The following is a 16,682-nucleotide window of genomic DNA, read 5'->3' as shown; positions in this document are numbered from 1 at the left end:
ACCTCGCTGGCAAAGTATGCTTTCTTCTAACTTGTCGTGACGTCCACAGAGTTTGGTTGAGACGGTCGTGGTTTAGACTTAATCCACCGCTTATAACATCTCAGTAACATATAAGTCAAGTTTGAGACACGTAAAAAGGTCATACCAGTACACTCAAAAGACCGTTTAGTATTTACCTTTTCTTTTGTGAAAAGCAAAAAAACATCAGGTAATTTCGTGGGTTTGGTCTACTTAATGCTTGCCTTCTATATCTCTGACTAAGTCTCAGCGCCATCGGGCAGTCAATAGAGAACCCTGCAGCCCCTACCCAAGGTTTGCTCGAACTTTGTCCAGAGAATAGACATGTCACCAAGCAGGACAATAATCCTTCAATACGAACGTGTCGGACGCAAGGAGGCTCTACAATTGTACATCCGTCTTATATTGGACGACTCGGAGATTTTGGCGACGCAACCAGCGGTGTGCGATTCCAATCCCACCACCTGGTTGTATAGCAATGCTCTCAATAGTGGCTTAGCACGATTCGATTACGAATGAAGTAACCTTGATTATAATTTTCTTAGCATCCATGTTGATCTACACTATCCTTGAAATAGGATGGCTCTGTCGCTGTCGGAGCCCACGAGGATGTATATCTACGCCATGTCACTCCTGATAAGTGCTCCGGTTGGACCCCGAGGACGAACATTCTCCACTAGAGATCTCCTCGTTCTGAGCTGTTCTGCCTAATGTATTACCTTAAACTCTCTTTGTTGTCCAGTGTTCCTGGTGTAGCTGAGGTAAAGTCTAGACACATCTCTCGACGTCACTCAAGTCAGACAGACCGTCTGATATAAAGCGTCTGGTATGCAACTCGACTCCTGGAAACTGCTACAGATCCTGATATGAGAAACTGTCTGATCAGTTGTTACCTCACTCGACAGTTGGAAGGATGCAATCTATAACAACCGCTGCAGAGCCTTCCCACTAGCCATAGCCCCTTGCTCTCTCACATCGCATGAGTCCGATCATGACACCTGTTGTGGATAGCGGTCTGTTAGTCCTTGCTTGGTTTGAGAGTTTGGCAGTCAATGTCATGTGTTTCTTTTGATGTGCTCGTTCTGGTACTTGGGACAGAGCTGTCGCCATCCAGAGAGATGTCTTGTCGATTCCCACTACGATCTTTCTTTCGTCTTCCGCTCAACGACCGTGATGACCCTTGATACAGCCATAATAGCAGCAGTGATATACTTATAATGAGCCCAGAAATCGAAAACCGGTCTCGCGACATAGAGGCTGTCAATGGAGAGAAATACCAACCAGGAGACACCGACGTGCTGGACCCAGACGTGCAAGCCGAGTGCCCCATACCCTACCGCGACGACGCCTTCGGAGACGAGCAAGACGCCGAGATCAAATACAAAGTCCTCAAATGGTGGTATGCGCAACTTCGTCACTCCCATTTATCCACGCTGACCCTGGCCCGAACATACACAGGCAGTGTGGCCTGCTAATGGTCGCCATGACCATCTCGCTGGGAATCCTCGCGTTGCCAGCAGCCGTAGCCGGCGTAGGACTCGCCCCAGCCGTTGTCATTCTCATCGGGCTGGGCATCCTATGCTCGTACACCGGGTACGTGATTGGACAATTCAAACTCAGGTACCCTCATATTTCTGGCATGGCGGATGCAGGTGAGGTGCTGATGGGCGGGTTCGGGCGCGAGCTGTTCTTCGGCGCACAGCTGCTTTTCCTCATCTTCATTATGGCCAGTCATATTGTTACGTTCATTGCGGCCATGAATACCATTACCGGCCATGCTACTTGCTCGATTGTTTTCGGGGTTGTGGGGCTCGTGGTGTCTATGCTTCTCTCTTTGCCGCGGACGTTGAAGAATATGTCTTGGCTGTCGATGGCGTGTATGTATCTTTTTAGCGCACCCTGGGGAGTATAGTTTGTACGCTGTCGGCTTATTCTTCTCAGCGTTCACGAGTATCTTCTGCGCGGTCCTCGTGACGATGATTGCGGTTGGTGTGCAGAGGAAGCCCCCGAAGGTTGGTCCCATCGTGGATACGAACCTTGTCACCGGTTTCACGTCAGCGTCGAACGTCGTGTTTGCATTTGGTAAGCTCGCATTGGAGAACAAGGCATAAGAAGGGAAGCGAAGAGACCGAGTCTGACACAGCCCAGCCAGCCACAACGCCTTCTTCAACATCATGGCCGAGCTCAGAGACCCCAAAGACTTCACCAAGTCGCTTGCCCTGACCCAGTCACTCGACATATCGCTCTACCTGATTGCCGCCGTCGTCATATACTGCTACGTCGGGGAAGACGTTCCCTCCCCGGCGCTGGGAGCCGCCGGGCCCGTCGTCTCGAAGGTAGCCTACGGCATCGCCCTGCCGACAGTGAGTTCTCAGCGGGCCTTCTGAATTCGGAACAGAGACCTAACAGTCAAATTTAAACCAGATCATCATCGCGGGCGTCCTCACAGGCCATGTTGCAAGCAAATCTATCTACGTGCGTGTCTTCGCCGGCACAAATCGCATGCAGAAGCGGGATTTCGTCGCCGTCGGCTCGTGGGTGGCGATCGGATTGTTTCTGTGGATTGTCTCGTGGATTATCGCGGAGGCGATTCCGGTGTTCAATAATCTTCTCAGTTTAATGGTTCGTGCATGACTTTTTGACGCCTTTCGAGCAACGCGTACTGACTTCCTGGCAGACGGCGCTATTCGCCAGTTGGTTCTGTCTAGGGATTCCGGGAATTTTCTGGCTGTATATGAACTATCACCGGTGGTTTTCTTCCTTCAGCAAGATCGCCCTGACCTTCGTCAATGTTTTCTGTCTCTGTTGTGGGATCATCTTGGTTTGTCCACCTAGTCTTATCTATGTGCGCGTTGTGACTAACGAGGTTCAGTGCGGCTTAGGGCTGTATACCTCCGGCAAGGCTATACACGACAATCCTCAAAGCCAGAGCTTTTCGTGCGGAAGTACTGGATAGCATCAAATCTAGTATTGATTTGTTCTATACATTTTTTGATTCTCTGTAACTAGCATGTTGATTTGGTGGGTGTTGATATGAATACTTTGGGGCTCTTTGTTGAAAAATGCTAAGTACTCGGCCGTTTACTCCTGCAGTAGCAAAGCACGAGCTATTAGTAGGTGATGGCGACTACCATAGCACCCTTCTCTTGCAGCAAACTGATGGGGCACAACAACTCCCGATGACAAGGTCTGTTTTTATAGACAGGGTAATACTCCAATATCCATAGTTATTACCTAGTGACAAGTTTTATCCAAAATAAGACCATCCAGACTTATGCTCAAGCATAAAGACAGCCTCACTCCTGGGAAATAAAGCTCAGACAATAGACAATGACAACCCACCCCACTCATGAGATACCTTAAACTCCTGATTTATGTCCCATATTTAGAAAAAGCATAAACATAAAAATAAAAACAAAAAGCTTCGCGCCATCGACAAGTCGAGCCCAGATATGACATGCCAGACGCGTATTTCCCGAGACCCCGGCATCTAGAGAGAATACACATACCGATCTGACGGAAGAAGACATAAATATCCCCAACCGAGGCATGTTCTGTCATTTCAATAAGCTCTCCTATCTAAGGGGATAGAAGAGAGTGGAAAGGAAGGGGGAATCCCGAAATATCCCACTATCAGACCCACCCTCTACTACTAACCCACCGAGTCCTTCCTCTTGGGGTAGGTCCGATCTCTAAAATTGTTCCGTCGGAGGATCGACAATGGTGATACATTTCTTTTGGTCGGTCCTGTCTATTGAATGTTTGGGGGTTAGCTAGAGTCCGAGCTGGTCCTGCAGGTGCTGCTCGCTTTGTTACGGATGATTCTCCCGGGTGCCCCTGATTCGAAGGTGTTGATCTTGGAATGGTGCCTGATATTCGTTAAGCCTCGTGGGAGGCCTGGCTTGGTCGCCGAAGCTAAGACAGTGAGATGTAGTGGGTTGTACGGGGTCTAGTCGATCGACGTCGGTTTTATTTTTTCTTCTTCTATTTTTCTTTTGATTTATTCTCCATTAGTTGGTTTAGTCTAGTTCAGTCTTCAAGGTGATTTCACAAGACAGTATGCGGAACCCCGATATCAGATTCCCGACACGATCCAAGAACCCCGAGTATAGTATCGTCTGTAGAAAAGACGCCTCGTTCAGTACTAAGGATCGGCTTAGAGGCTGACGATTGAACGGAATGATAATAATAGCTTAGCTACTCACTAAGTACCGAATCGGCATTTGGTCGGGGTTTGTGTCTGATATCCCAACACAGTGTACTCATCTATTCCAAGCAAGAATTAGGGCGTCAGCTCTCGATGATTGAACCCATGTGTATCTAGATTGGACAAATCCAATCATAAACTATTTCAACAGTGCTTCTTAGGATTTGGTCATTTGCTTCTATCTTGTATTTGCCAAATCCACTGTGTTTTAAGATATTCGGTGACATATCAGTAGAGTGAACTTCAAACTATATTCAGACAATGTATATACAGCACTCCTTCCCATCGACTTACGAAACCACCACAAAAACTTCCTATCTACTCCGTACTGAGTAGTATACATAATATACAATATACTCCGTACATATTACATCAATCTACATATCAAGCCTAACTGTAAATCCCTACCAAGACAAGTCCCTACCAAGATCCCGACGTCCATCCACACAATCACCGATCGAAGGGCTCAGCCGCACGGATGTTCTTGATATATCCACGCTAGGGGTTTGCTGCTCAACCGGTGCATACTCCCTATACTTGATTTGATTTGTACTCGACGAAGATCAGTCTAGACTACCCGTACATTAGTGGATAAGCACTCCGTACCAATCCCTAGATGAAGCACCATTGACAGGTGTCATATAGTGCCTGGGCGTCGTGGGTGATGTAATTAGAATAGGGATAGAACATGTCAGGGGAAAGCTTTTTCCTATTCCATTGTATTCTCTATTATCCCCGAGATGACACGAATATTCTCCGTGTTATCCATTCACTATATCCCGTCCATTGGAAGTATCAAGAAGGAATACAATACACAAGTCTCACCTATCCATCCTACCCGACCTAACCAGCCAGCCAGCCAGCCAGCAATCTATCCCAAACATCGCCTATACCTACCCACCCATCTTACCATATGTAGCCACTGACCACCGAGTCGGTAGACAGGTAAACAAACAAACAAAAACCCACCCTCCCACCGTTCCGTTCCCACCATAATAACAACCCAAACCCAACACCACGGAACCCGCCCCGTAATCCAACCCAACCCAGCCACTAGGTACCTACACCCACCCCACTAGCGCAGCACTAAACCACCCACTACTCCAATAAGCGCGTAGAACGGAAGCCGATGGTCTGACTCGGCTAGCTGAATCAAGGCCAGCACATCCCATCCGCGCCCCACTTGGGGCCATCCACTGCGTTGATTCCTACGGGCCGGGCTGGTCGGGTTGCTGGCCGGCGGGATTTGAACGCGCGGGTCGGTCTTTGATGGGTGTTGTGGGTGGGGTTTTTGGGGAGTGTTTGTTCCCCGAGGGTGGTGACGGGGGGGTATTTTTGATCCTTTGGGATGGGTTTGGGGTTAGAGGTAGCTGTTAGATAGTAGGGGGGATGGACTGAGGAGAGGGAGGAGGAGGAGCAGGATGAGTGTATTATACTGAGTTATGAATGGATGAGTCTTTACCAGTAGGTATTAGGTATATACGGTACCCTAAGTATTACATTGAATTCATTAAGGTAGGATATCAGTGGATTCCGATCGATGTTCTTTCTTCTATATTATTCTTTCCATAAATTGATTATATCAATTGAGTTAAGCTAGAAAATTCCTGCACATATTATACTTCCGAACTTCCATCCATAAATCGATAGAGTTCAACTGAAAGAAAGCAATCAGATACTATAAATATCAATCTACGCCAGTATCAAGTATTACCTAGATGTTTGCTTGAGCAATCTTCCTCCAGAACGCAAATAAAATACCATCATGGTCTGTTTGACTCAAAGTAAAAAGTCAGACCCAGACAAACTCATGACTCGTAAGTCCGATCCTACCTTGTCTATACTCTGTATATTATAGTGTCTCGTTTGATCTATTCAGATATACCTACCACCTATCTAGACACCTACTGTCGCTTCCCAGTAGTCCGTGGATTATGTAGGTAGGTAACACAATCCAACGTCCGTCTTCGTCCTAACAATATAAAATGATAAAAATACCAATATAGAAAAAATAAAGAATAAAAGGAAAAGTAGGAAAAGTAAACATAGTTCAATCCCACCCACGGATCAAAAAAACCCAACCAGCCAGCCAGCCAGCCAACCAGCCCCACCGCGCCCTCCCTCCCTCCCTCCCGTCCAGCATCCACTCCCCGATGAATCCACTCGTTCCGAGATACGTACATACATACATACATACAGACCTTACTCTTTTCCTCGCTTGTTACCTTGCTTGGGTCGATCCGACCAGGTAGGAACTTAGCTTGGTTTAGCTGGCTAGCTGGCTGCTTACTTCCTTACCTGTCAGTTCCAGACAGCTGGGTGGGTGGGTGTGTGCGTGTCTACCACGCTTACGCGCGTGGTTGGGTATAATTTTACGGATGTGGTACCGGTGCGACGCTTGGGGAGAACGTTACATGTGTACGTACATATTATACTGCAGGTGGTTGTTTTGGGAGAGGTGGTAGTAGCCGGCTAGTTTTACGATTTGCATTGAACTGGTTGAATGGTTGGTTCGCTTGACTGGGTCAACTGAACAACATGGGTGGTGACATTGTGTAGTGGTGTGTAAAATGGTTTGATGAATAATAAAAGCTAATCCAGAGACGGATGATGGCCTTCTGCCCGTAGGCCCTGGGCAGTGTCTCTTCGCTGCGCTTGGAAGAAGTAGAGTATAATGTCAAGGGGAATCGTTATCGTAAGGAGTGGACGCAAAGTTGGTTTTGCTGCCGAATGACCGGATAAACTGAGTGAGGTGAAGACCGCGTACGCGGATAGATGGTTGAATGTCTCTGATGCTTATTCGCCCGGTTTCAGGTCCAGTTTGACCTTGGCCAGTCGTTCCTCCACTTGCTTTACGATCGCGGGGTCGGGCTCGGGTCGCTGCTTCTTGGGCCTGTAATTTATTAGCCTGCTGGTTCAATTGGGTTATGGAATGGGGGATGGGAGGCGTACGGGTCGCGGAGAGTCTGCGGTCCCTTCTCCTGGCCGCAGTTCGAGCACAGTTTCTCGCCCGATCGGTAGACGGTCGAGCACTGGTGGCAGGTGTAGCGGACGCGCTGGCGTGGCTTTCTCCACGCACGCGGGGGCTGCTCGCGGGGGGGTTCGGCATCGCCCGGGTATCCATCGGGATATTTGTGCAGTTTGGGCCTGCCAGTCACAACAATCAGTACAACTCAGATATATACTCAAAGAAAGAGGAACATACGGGTCGCGAGGACACTTCTTGCACCGAACGTGACTGCAGCTGGCGCATTCATTGGTGCCCGAAGCGAAGACAACGCAGCAGCGGTGGCAAGTCCGGCGAACCCTCTGCACGATCGGGCGGCGCACCAGGTCCTGGCCGCCGGTGCGAGAAGGCAGCGTCAGTTCGGGTTCCTTGCGCTTAGTGGCAGCCATGGCCGGGTTCGCTTTGCGGGCGAGGATGGCCTTGAGGGCGGCCTCGGTGTTCTGCTGGCCGTGATCGTGGGACTTGGCGGCGGGATGGCGGGGGCACTTCTTGCAGCGGACATGCTGGCAGTTGACGCAGAGCTTGTCGGGGCCGAAGGTGGTCTGGCAGCGGTGGCAGGTGCGGCGCACTCTCATGCGGATCGGCTTGGTCACGCGTTGGACGGTCACGTCGTTGGGGGACTTCCACTCGCCCGGGTCGAGAGTCATGCCGTATTTGGCGAAGAGGGCGCGAGCCTTCTCCTCCTGCACAACGCTCCAGTGGGACAGCATGGCGGGCTGTGGCGGCGCGGGCTTGAAGGCGGGTTCCTTGGTCGCGACCGGCTTAGTCTTGGATTTAGGTCTGCACACTGGTCAGTTCACTTTCTACACTCTCGAGCAAACCAAGTGAAGACGTACGCCGCGGTCGGGGTGGTTTCCTGGGTGGGAGATCTTTCGGCGGTGGATCCAGCGACAGACTTGGAGGTGGAGGTCCTCTTCAAGGCGGTGCTCATGCGCTTGATATACTTGCCCAGGCCTTCCTGCTTACCCTTGCCAGGGCGGGTGGGATCGGTCGGGCTCGACATGTTGCTTCGGGTGGTCGAGTGGCGCTGGTGTCCAACAAATGATGCTGCTTGAGATGAACCGGTTGCAATTGGGTGAACACGATTCGGGGGTGGTCGATTGCCCGATTGGACGATAAATAGATGGCGATACAGATTTCAATCCCACAATCCAATCGAATGTTTCATGGGCGCCTTCCAGCGATAGTGGTGATATACTTGGCAAGGAATGCCAGCAGTTCGATCGATCCCGGTACGAGGGATATTGGGCGGATTAGCCGAGTGGAAAATTGGCCGAATGAAACTAATGCACGAGAGGGAGGGCGAGATGGGAGAAATAAATGAAGCAGAAGATGCAGTGGCAAAAGCTGTCTCGAGCAGGGGAGTTAGAGCCGGTTAAGTCAGCCTGCAGTGAAATTGGACTGTGACAGGTTGGTGACACGGGGGGACCAAATTCCAGAGGTTTGGGAGGACCCGAGGAGACGGTGTGAGGGAGAAGGATAATATTAAGTAGTAGGTATGGGTATGATCCCAGACGCCGTTTGCTGTATGGTATTATACGTACCTGATACGCGTATCCTGCGGTACGCAATACACTCAAATCAAACCGTACAAATCCTTCAGACCGAACAGAATCGATCGAGGGTGAGAAGAAGAAAAAAAGAAAAGAAATCAAACAGTTCAGAGCGCCACAGCGCGAGTCGGACGCTAAATAAGACGATTCGGGGGAGGAGCCGGGCGAGCGAGAGGGGGTGGTGGGTAAGGTGAGTGGGAAGAAGGGAGAGTGGTTGGCTGGTGGTTTGATGTACAATGCAAGTTATCAGCGTCAGTTGGAACCTTTAGACCTTTCGCAAGTGCGTGTGGCACATGGTTTTGGTAGGGTGACCGGGGTGACAGGGGGGATTATGTATGACGAGGTGTATATACAGGGGATAATCTTGCTTATCTTATTTGATTTTATGTTTTGACACTATTATCGTATTATCTTATTTTATTTTCTATCTATTTGGGTATCTATTTTTCTTTACTCCGTACTTCCCTACATATCTAATCATCTCTCGACGGGTAGAATGGAATATGGGGTGATTCAATATTTAGGGGAAGGGGGAAGATCAGGGATTTCCTTGGGACGTTTTGCTTTTTCACACCTGTTTGCCCGTACCGACTAACATAATATCGACCACATAGTACAGAATCCGACAGAAATTACCAGACAATACAAGCTCATACCGCCCATACCAAGGGGAAAACCCACCCAAGTCAGGTTAGTTACGATCCGTGCGAGCCCCGACCCGGGCTCCACCGGGGCAGTCCCGTGGTTGGTGCAAATGGGGCGCGGATAACCTTTTGTCGGGGGGTGGAGCACACCTTACCCACTCAGGCAGTAGTCATTCCTTCCGGTCGCTTAAACCTGAAGTTATGAACTCTTCGAATCCCGTGGTGGAAACACAAACCCCGAAATGTTGTCCGTCATTCGGGACTTATGATGGTTTTTATGCATGGTGTCCCAATACCCTGGTTTGCATAAGTATGATGCGACCGGGGACGTTGATGATCCATGATCAGGCCATCAATGAACTGGTAGCCACATGGAGGAATATGATAGATAGATTATACCTGATAGTAATCTTACGTCTTTCTCTCTTTATTTCTCTTTATGTATTCATCTGTCTATTGATTAGGGCTCTTCCTATTGACAACGCCGACAGGATTGGCCCCAGCCCGTGACGTAGAATAGCAAATCCCAAGAGCATTGCGGCACAGCTTCTCTAGTGGACTCCAAACCCCGAGATGACCAGACTCCGGGCGCGTCTGGTTCCATACATAGTAGGAGATTATCATACATGGTACTTTATACTCTAGGAGACATGTTATTTTAAGAATCTATTGGTATGATTGATTCTTCATATACTATCCATATTCTTATTTTGATTCTTATTTCTTCATTGTCCTTGTTGTAACAATTACAATCATTGTTCATATAATCATAATCATAGTTCACCCTTAATACTGTCACAAATTACAAAACACCAAAGTCTCCGTAGTCCCATACTCCTTTATTATCTTGATCATCTATCTTTAATCATATAAATATAGCTTACCCTCAGATAAGTATACCCCAGAAGTATACATAGATAATCAACTCCTACCTCCATTCGGCAGGAACCTAACCATCTACCTACCGACTAGCCACCTGCCAGAAAATCCCACGGAACAATAGCTGCCTATATAGTTTCCCCGAATCCAATAGACCAGGAATAGTCCTGGATCGGCCGGGCCTCGGCAGGAGTTCGTCCTTCCTCCTTTCCACTTCCCACTAAACTAGCCATGACAGGAGCTAGCCCATCAGTGGCCCAGGCAGATTGACAGAATGATGGACGGGCTGATCAAGTGAAACTAACCCAACTAGCCTTTCGCGCTGGTCAGTACTGCCCTACCTCAGTAACTAAGTGGTAAGTACCTACGAGGTCGTTGGTAGATCGATCGGTGACCCGGGAACCCCCTACGGGACTTGAAGGTGAGCGCATGGCGTCGCATGGCTTGTTCTTTCAATTCTTTTAATTCTTTTATTATTCAGTTATGAGCCTCTCTTACTCAATACGGAGTAGGAGCAGGATTCGCAGGCCCAATCTCCAGACTCGTGGCTTATCGGCGATATTCCCCACTCTACTGACAAGCTTCAAAAATAAAATGATTAAAATAAGATATAGTCTTATTACCCCCCCCTGTCAATACTCCGTAGCCAGCAATGAGGGTCAGGATGCCGCAGTAATCCCTGACGAGATCGCTGTGGACCATCGGCGCTGTATGCTGTATAAGGCAGTAGCCTTTATTTAAATAGATATCTACCTGGTCTCCCTCCACCACACCACACCACACTACCCATGCAACAATCCCCATTGAAATCCACCACCACAACCACTACAACACGATGAAACCATCCATACCCGATCGTCTTCCTTCGTGAGTCGTGACAGCGGGAGACCCATGCGCCGCGGACGCGCCCATCACCCAAACGAAACACTTAGCACACACCCATTCGCTAAGCCAAGGTAATGCTCATCTATTGCAGTGCATGATGCGCAACACACACGGTCTAGTTAGCACAAGAGGCCAAAGCCAAGCCAAGCCATCACCATCGTCATCGCCATCGGCTAGTTAAAGAACGGGGGAAAACATTCCATGCAGAACCCGAACGGCCCGCTCGCGGATGGTGGTGGTGCGATTAGCGAAATGAAGATTTTACCTTTCCCTCAGTATGCTACTCCAGAGATGGAAGTAGCAATATTTTGGGTAGTCGACCACCCCAGTCGAACACGCGCTGTGTGGTTCGTCAGGAGAGTTAGTTAGAGGGGGGAAACCCGGCTGTGCCACGACGCCCGAGTTAGTGCAAGTTGGGGGTGCAAGCGCTCCCCCCCCCAACCTTCTCCCCTCCCCATCGGAGAAAATCTGCCTACCGGATTGCGACGGTGGTTGTTCCGCTGATTGAGGCGTTTTTGTTTTCCCCGTTGTGAATTGTATCATGCGTGTGGACGGTCTGGGGAATACAGGGTTACTTGCGATGGGGGTGAGGATTGGATGGGGGGATTGGAGTGGTACGAAGTATGGCTGTGGTGGTATCTACGATGGTGTTTCGGGACCATGTGTTCTGGACTGGCTATGGGTAATACTATGGAGAGATCAGTTGAACGATGAAGAGATCCGACCGAGAGTCTCAAAGTCTCAAAGTCAAAGTCAGTCTCAGACAAAACCCCCCAAACACCTATCCACGATTTGGTCCGTGCCGAACTCCCGCACAACTCATTGGCTTGACATCGACGGCAGGATTACGGGGCCTGCGAGAATCCCAATGAATGGTAAGATTAGCCGCTGCTGGGTCCTTACTCCTACTCCTGTAGTGTAGTGGTCGGATGTCAGGACGGATAGTGGTCCAGCTCATGCATGATCCGTTTCTGTTCACAATACTTTACACCATAAATGTATTTACTTTTAGCCCGGCTGTGACTAGCTCGTTTCCAATTTCCGTGGGCATGAACTCACCGATCTGCGGGTCTGCGGTGGATCATATCGGAAGCGCTTCCCTCCAATGAGTTGATTGCTGTCCGCTAAGTGTCACGCAGTTGAAGGAAGTCTCCTACCTAACCGGGAACCCGAGCCACATCTTTTTGCTCCACTGTAGTGCGGTGGGGGAGGACAACGGAGCCGTATAACGGTTCCGGGGAGGGGATGGCAGATGCAACGTACGGACTGCGGATACATTGAGGATCAATAGCATGATGTGGTTGCTGTCTTTTATTGGTTTGCGGTGGAGAGTGGAATGCTTGCTGCCCCTCTTCCCCCTTGGGATTTATGGAGGACTAGGTGCAGGACGGGGAGGAAAGCCTTGCGGAGCCTTCGTGGGACCTGATCAGCCTCTATCCTTTTTGTAACGTGTTGCCCCGTTCTCCTTGAGGTTTACCCGTCGCTCCGTCCATGATCGCTTCAGGTAGGAAGCTCACTCCTTAGTCCTTATCGATAAGTCGAGACCCCTGAGCACCAAGATGTCTCTGGACTAAGATAGGACATCCAAAGCTGGGTATTCTGACAGATATCCTAACCAACGTGGGAGTGACTATACATAAAACAGGTTGCGATGTTTCTATCGATCTGGGTCCACTGTCAAAAACCGGCCAAATACACAACGCCGCCCCTTATAAAACGCATCCATTAACTATGATGTGACCTGCTCTCAATCCGCGCCCTGCAACTTCGACTCTATCGAAGTGATATCGTCCTCCTCGTGGACCTCGATCACGCGGTTGACCTCCGCCGTGGAGCGCATCAGCTCGACCGCGCCCGCATACGTCATGCGCGAGGTGGGGTTGCAGTTTTCGGGGAGCCAGTAGAGGAGGACATACGGGACAGTCAAGCGGCCGGATCCCTAGTCACCAAGAAATGAGCAAATGACGGACAACAATGTGTTGGATGGGGAGAAAATGGAGGGACGTACCAAAGTCAACGGGTAGCTCAACAGGATGAACCGCGGCGACGATTCGGGCAGTTCGTCGGCCAAGTCCTCCATCTTGCTGTAGACCTGTTCATCTTCCGGGCGGATCTCGTGGTTCTTGGAGTCGATGATGTCTGTCGGATCGGTCGTCAATTCTTGGACTTGGACTGCTCTGTTCGGCTGCACGCCATTGGATGGACATGATGGACATTGTCACGCGCGACACGGAACTCGGGCTGGGATCAAAGGGACGGACGGAGCGTACATATGAGGGCTTGCGCATCCTTGGCTCGCGAGGTCCCCAGGCGAAACTTGCGAAGCTTTTCTCTGGTCTCCGGGGAGAAGGAGTATAATCGCGACTCGGACTGTGGTGGGAGAGATGGTCATTAGCAAACCCCCGTCTTCCGCATGCGGTGCGGGGCACGTCCGCTCACCATGGCGCTGTGTGGAAAGTTCGCAGTATCTATAATCGGGCGGTATACTGTGCAACAAGCCAATATAGATGAAACCAATAAAGATCGATAAAGAGAGCTACTCCTGCGTTGGAAGTGGGGTCGAGTCAAGAAGAAAGATGGCGTGGAGGAGAGAGGAAAAGGTGGGATGGGGAGACAGCTTGACATGCTGGATAATTGATTCCCCACCCGTTGGCGTTCTTCTCCGCCCTCTGGCTTGTCTCATCTTTTCCCCTCTCGTCTTTCTTCAGCAGTTGATAAACAAATCGCTTTCTCTGCCATTCTCGCTAGCTTCCAGTTGGTTTTTCTCTCCTTCTACTTGGAGGCATGTTCGCTCGGCTCGGCCAACTCTCCCGCCATCTTTCTCGTCCGTCTTTATCCCAGATATCGACTTCCCCGGCTTTTCCATCCTCAACGTCCTCTCTGCCCCTGTCCCGCGAGCTCTCCCCGAAAATGACATCATCTGCCCTCACCAACGGCCAAAAGACCATCCACACGGCAGCATGTTTGATCATTGGCGATGAAGTACTCGGTGGGAAGGTAGGCACTCTACACCATTCTCTCGAGTCCATTGGATATTCATCCTAGTGATCCTCCATCTTGCCTGGTGCTAATCATCAGGACAGACAATCGACACAAACTCGGCCTACTTCGCCAAATTCTGCTTCTCGCTAGGAATCCAGCTGAAACGCATCGAGGTCATCGCCGACGATGAAGGGGAAATCAGCGAAGCCGTCCGCCGCATGAGCAACAACTACGACTTCGTCGTCACCAGCGGCGGCATCGGGCCAACGTTCGTCTTCTGCCCTCTAACAAAACAACAATAAAGAACGAAACAAACAAAAAGCTAACCAATCTCGTACAGCCACGACGACATCACCTACGAATCCATCGCCAAAGCCTTCGGCCTCAATCTCCAACTCCACCAAGAAGCCTTCGCCCGCATGAAGAAACTCTCCCGCCCGCACCCCATGCAGCCCCAATTCGACTGGGACACGCCCTCCCCAATGCTAACCGCCAAGCTGCGCATGGTGGAACTTCCCCACGACCCCGCTGTCCCGCTCGCCGCGCAAGCCGTCTTCGTCGCCGACGACATGTGGGTGCCCATCGCCGTCGTCAACGGCAACGTTTACATCCTCCCGGGCGTCCCGCGTCTCTTCGAGCGCCTCCTCGATAACCTCAAGCCGTCGCTGCTGCCGCGGCTGTCGAACCCCGATGGAACTGGCATCTACCGGTATCTGTTCAGCACGCCGCTGCCCGAGAGCGAGGTCGCGCCTTACCTGACGGAGTTGGCGGGGAGGGTTGAGGCGCGCGGCGTCAAGGTCGGGTCTTATCCGCGGTGGGAGAAGAAGCGCAATACGGTTACGCTCGTGGGGACTGATAAGGAGTTCATGGATGGATTGGTTGCGGAGGTGGAGCATAACGTGAAGGGGACGAAGGTGTCGCAGGAGGATGAGCTGGATGTGCCTGAGGATGGGGAGTAAGAGTGATATTTGCTATATACTGGATGATTATGACTTTACCCATAGATCGCAATCTGGCTTGTAGCTGGTTGGTTTGGTTTCTGCTCTTGTTTTTGTTTGTGGTTCTTTTTTTTTGAATGTGGCATTTTCTGTCTGCTTGGTTTTGTTCATCACGTACATAGATGGGTAACTCTTCACCTAAAGCATGTATATACAGTACCTATGATTTGTCTTGCGATCTCAACCATTCAAGCTACACTAACGTACCAACTAAAGTTTACCCAGTCGGTGCTGCTACTACTACTACTATATATACCTATATATATATATCCGACCAAGAAAACAAACCCACAACCTCCAAAACAACCAATCCAAGCACGGCCAATAAACCACCAATATATATTTCCCCAGTATAGAGAAGCAATCCCGCGGCGAGAAGAAGATAACCCCCCCCCCCCCCCCAAAAAAGGGGAAACAAAAGGACCACACATTAAGCAAAGCAAATAACACCCCCCCCCCCCCCCACCACCACAGAACAGCATACTACAGCAGATACTCCAGCAAAGCAAAGCAAAACAACCAAGTGACTCACCCACCAGAACCTCACTCCAGGAAGGACTCCAAACAAGAGAGGAGGAAAGAAAAAAAAAAAAAAAAAAAAAAACACCAGCAACGAGGGCGAGCCTACTAACATGCAGATGCACTCTGCAGCACCTCCTTGCTGAGACCAACCCCCCCCTCACACCCCCTGCTGGGGTAGAGAGGATGAGTAGAATCATTCCATTGTGGTATGCCTGAAGTATGTTTATTTATACCTAGCCTAGGTAGAGTGAGTTGATAGGTAGGTTGGTAAGTAGGTAAGTTGATAGATATATAGTATGTGAATGATGAAAGCAAGACCCCGTTATCGAGATTTTCTCTTCTATAGAAACCACCCTAGGTGTATCTACTTCAAATACCTAGTATGTATTGTAGGTAGGCAGGTAGGCAGGTAGGCAGGTAGGCAGGTAGGCAGGCAGGTAGTAAATGAGCCATTATCGTCGCCCAAGAAACCAACCGCAACAACAGATATGGTAGATGCCTACTTTCATTAAGACGAGCTGGCTCTAATATAAAGTGGATAACAGATGTATGTGTGTATCTTCTTTCCTCAAATTAGTGGATGAGCAATGTCGTATATAATCTCCAATATGTAGGTAGTATGTACGTACTAACATACAAGACAAAATTGCGGCTCTTGGCTCTCGTTCGATGGTCGGCCCTTGCTGCTGGATATTAATGGTTTATTATCTTGCTTTACTATTAAATCCAGTCACTGCCTAATCTTGGTGAGGGACGAAGAGTCGATGTTTTGTCCAGCTATCCACGAGAGATGAAGAATACAACCATAGCAATACATACATAGTTTGCAAAAACTCTATAAACAGGCTCATAGCCTTCCTTATTTCTGCCTATTCTGTCAAATATAACAATAGGGATGATCATGACGAAGTATCTTCCATCCAAAAAAAAGTATAAAATAGATAAAATCAATGATAAAAAAAAACAGGAACAAAGGGGGAATCGAAC

At 49.5% G+C, this 16,682-nt stretch overlaps 4 protein-coding genes across 4 annotated transcripts; 2 read left to right on the top strand and 2 right to left on the bottom strand.

Moving 5' to 3' along the window:
- Positions 1-1,235: 1,235 nt before the first annotated feature.
- On the top strand, positions 1,236-2,974 carry P168DRAFT_237784 (uncharacterized protein; the record flags this gene model as incomplete). The annotated part of the gene is made up of 7 exons (XM_024833572.1): positions 1,236-1,417; positions 1,477-1,895; positions 1,960-2,100; positions 2,167-2,381; positions 2,443-2,640; positions 2,696-2,839; positions 2,891-2,974. The coding sequence occupies 7 exons, from the start codon at positions 1,236-1,238 to the stop codon at positions 2,972-2,974; spliced, it is 1,383 nt and encodes a 460-aa protein (XP_024692289.1).
- A 4,047-nt stretch (positions 2,975-7,021) lies between these two features.
- Positions 7,022-8,235, bottom strand: P168DRAFT_238080 (uncharacterized protein; the record flags this gene model as incomplete). The annotated part of the gene is made up of 4 exons (XM_024833593.1): positions 7,022-7,118; positions 7,178-7,372; positions 7,431-7,993; positions 8,065-8,235. The coding sequence occupies 4 exons, from the start codon at positions 8,233-8,235 to the stop codon at positions 7,022-7,024; spliced, it is 1,026 nt and encodes a 341-aa protein (XP_024692288.1).
- A 4,395-nt stretch (positions 8,236-12,630) lies between these two features.
- On the bottom strand, positions 12,631-13,672 carry P168DRAFT_290845 (GMF family protein). The gene is made up of 3 exons (XM_024837302.1): positions 13,633-13,672; positions 13,202-13,563; positions 12,631-13,132 (listed from the first exon to the last, which is right to left on the bottom strand). Exons 2-3 carry the CDS (start codon positions 13,271-13,273, stop codon positions 12,941-12,943), a joined length of 264 nt encoding a protein of 87 aa, XP_024692287.1. The 5' UTR covers positions 13,274-13,563; positions 13,633-13,672; the 3' UTR covers positions 12,631-12,940.
- A 95-nt stretch (positions 13,673-13,767) lies between these two features.
- P168DRAFT_290844 (flavin adenine dinucleotide pyrophosphatase) lies at positions 13,768-15,350 on the top strand. Its single transcript, XM_024837301.1, has 3 exons — positions 13,768-14,190; positions 14,277-14,443; positions 14,516-15,350. The coding sequence occupies exons 1-3, from the start codon at positions 14,104-14,106 to the stop codon at positions 15,132-15,134; spliced, it is 873 nt and encodes a 290-aa protein (XP_024692286.1). The 5' UTR covers positions 13,768-14,103; the 3' UTR covers positions 15,135-15,350.
- The last annotated feature ends 1,332 nt before the right edge of the window (positions 15,351-16,682 follow it).

This window comes from Aspergillus campestris, assembly GCF_002847485.1.
Source record: "Aspergillus campestris IBT 28561 chromosome Unknown P168scaffold_7, whole genome shotgun sequence".
NCBI classification, from domain to species: domain Eukaryota; kingdom Fungi; phylum Ascomycota; class Eurotiomycetes; order Eurotiales; family Aspergillaceae; genus Aspergillus; species Aspergillus campestris.
The sequence above is the reverse complement of the archived record's forward strand: the minus strand, read 5'-3'. Positions and strand labels throughout refer to the sequence as shown.

Excerpts from the sequence above, each read along its gene's own strand:
- P168DRAFT_290844 (XM_024837301.1), top strand. The coding sequence starts at position 14,104 with ATGACATCATCTGCCCTCACCAACGGCCAAAAGACCATCCACACGGCA. Across the intron at positions 14,191-14,276 it reads ATGAAGTACTCGGTGGGAAG|ACAATCGACACAAACTCGGC; the intron begins GTAGGCACTCTA and ends TCATCAGGACAG. Across the intron at positions 14,444-14,515 it reads AGCGGCGGCATCGGGCCAAC|CCACGACGACATCACCTACG; the intron begins GTTCGTCTTCTG and ends AATCTCGTACAG.
- P168DRAFT_290845 (XM_024837302.1), bottom strand. The coding sequence starts at position 13,273 with ATGGAGGACTTGGCCGACGAACTGCCCGAATCGTCGCCGCGGTTCATC. Across the intron at positions 13,133-13,201 it reads TGAGCTACCCGTTGACTTTG|GGATCCGGCCGCTTGACTGT; the intron begins GTACGTCCCTCC and ends CTTGGTGACTAG.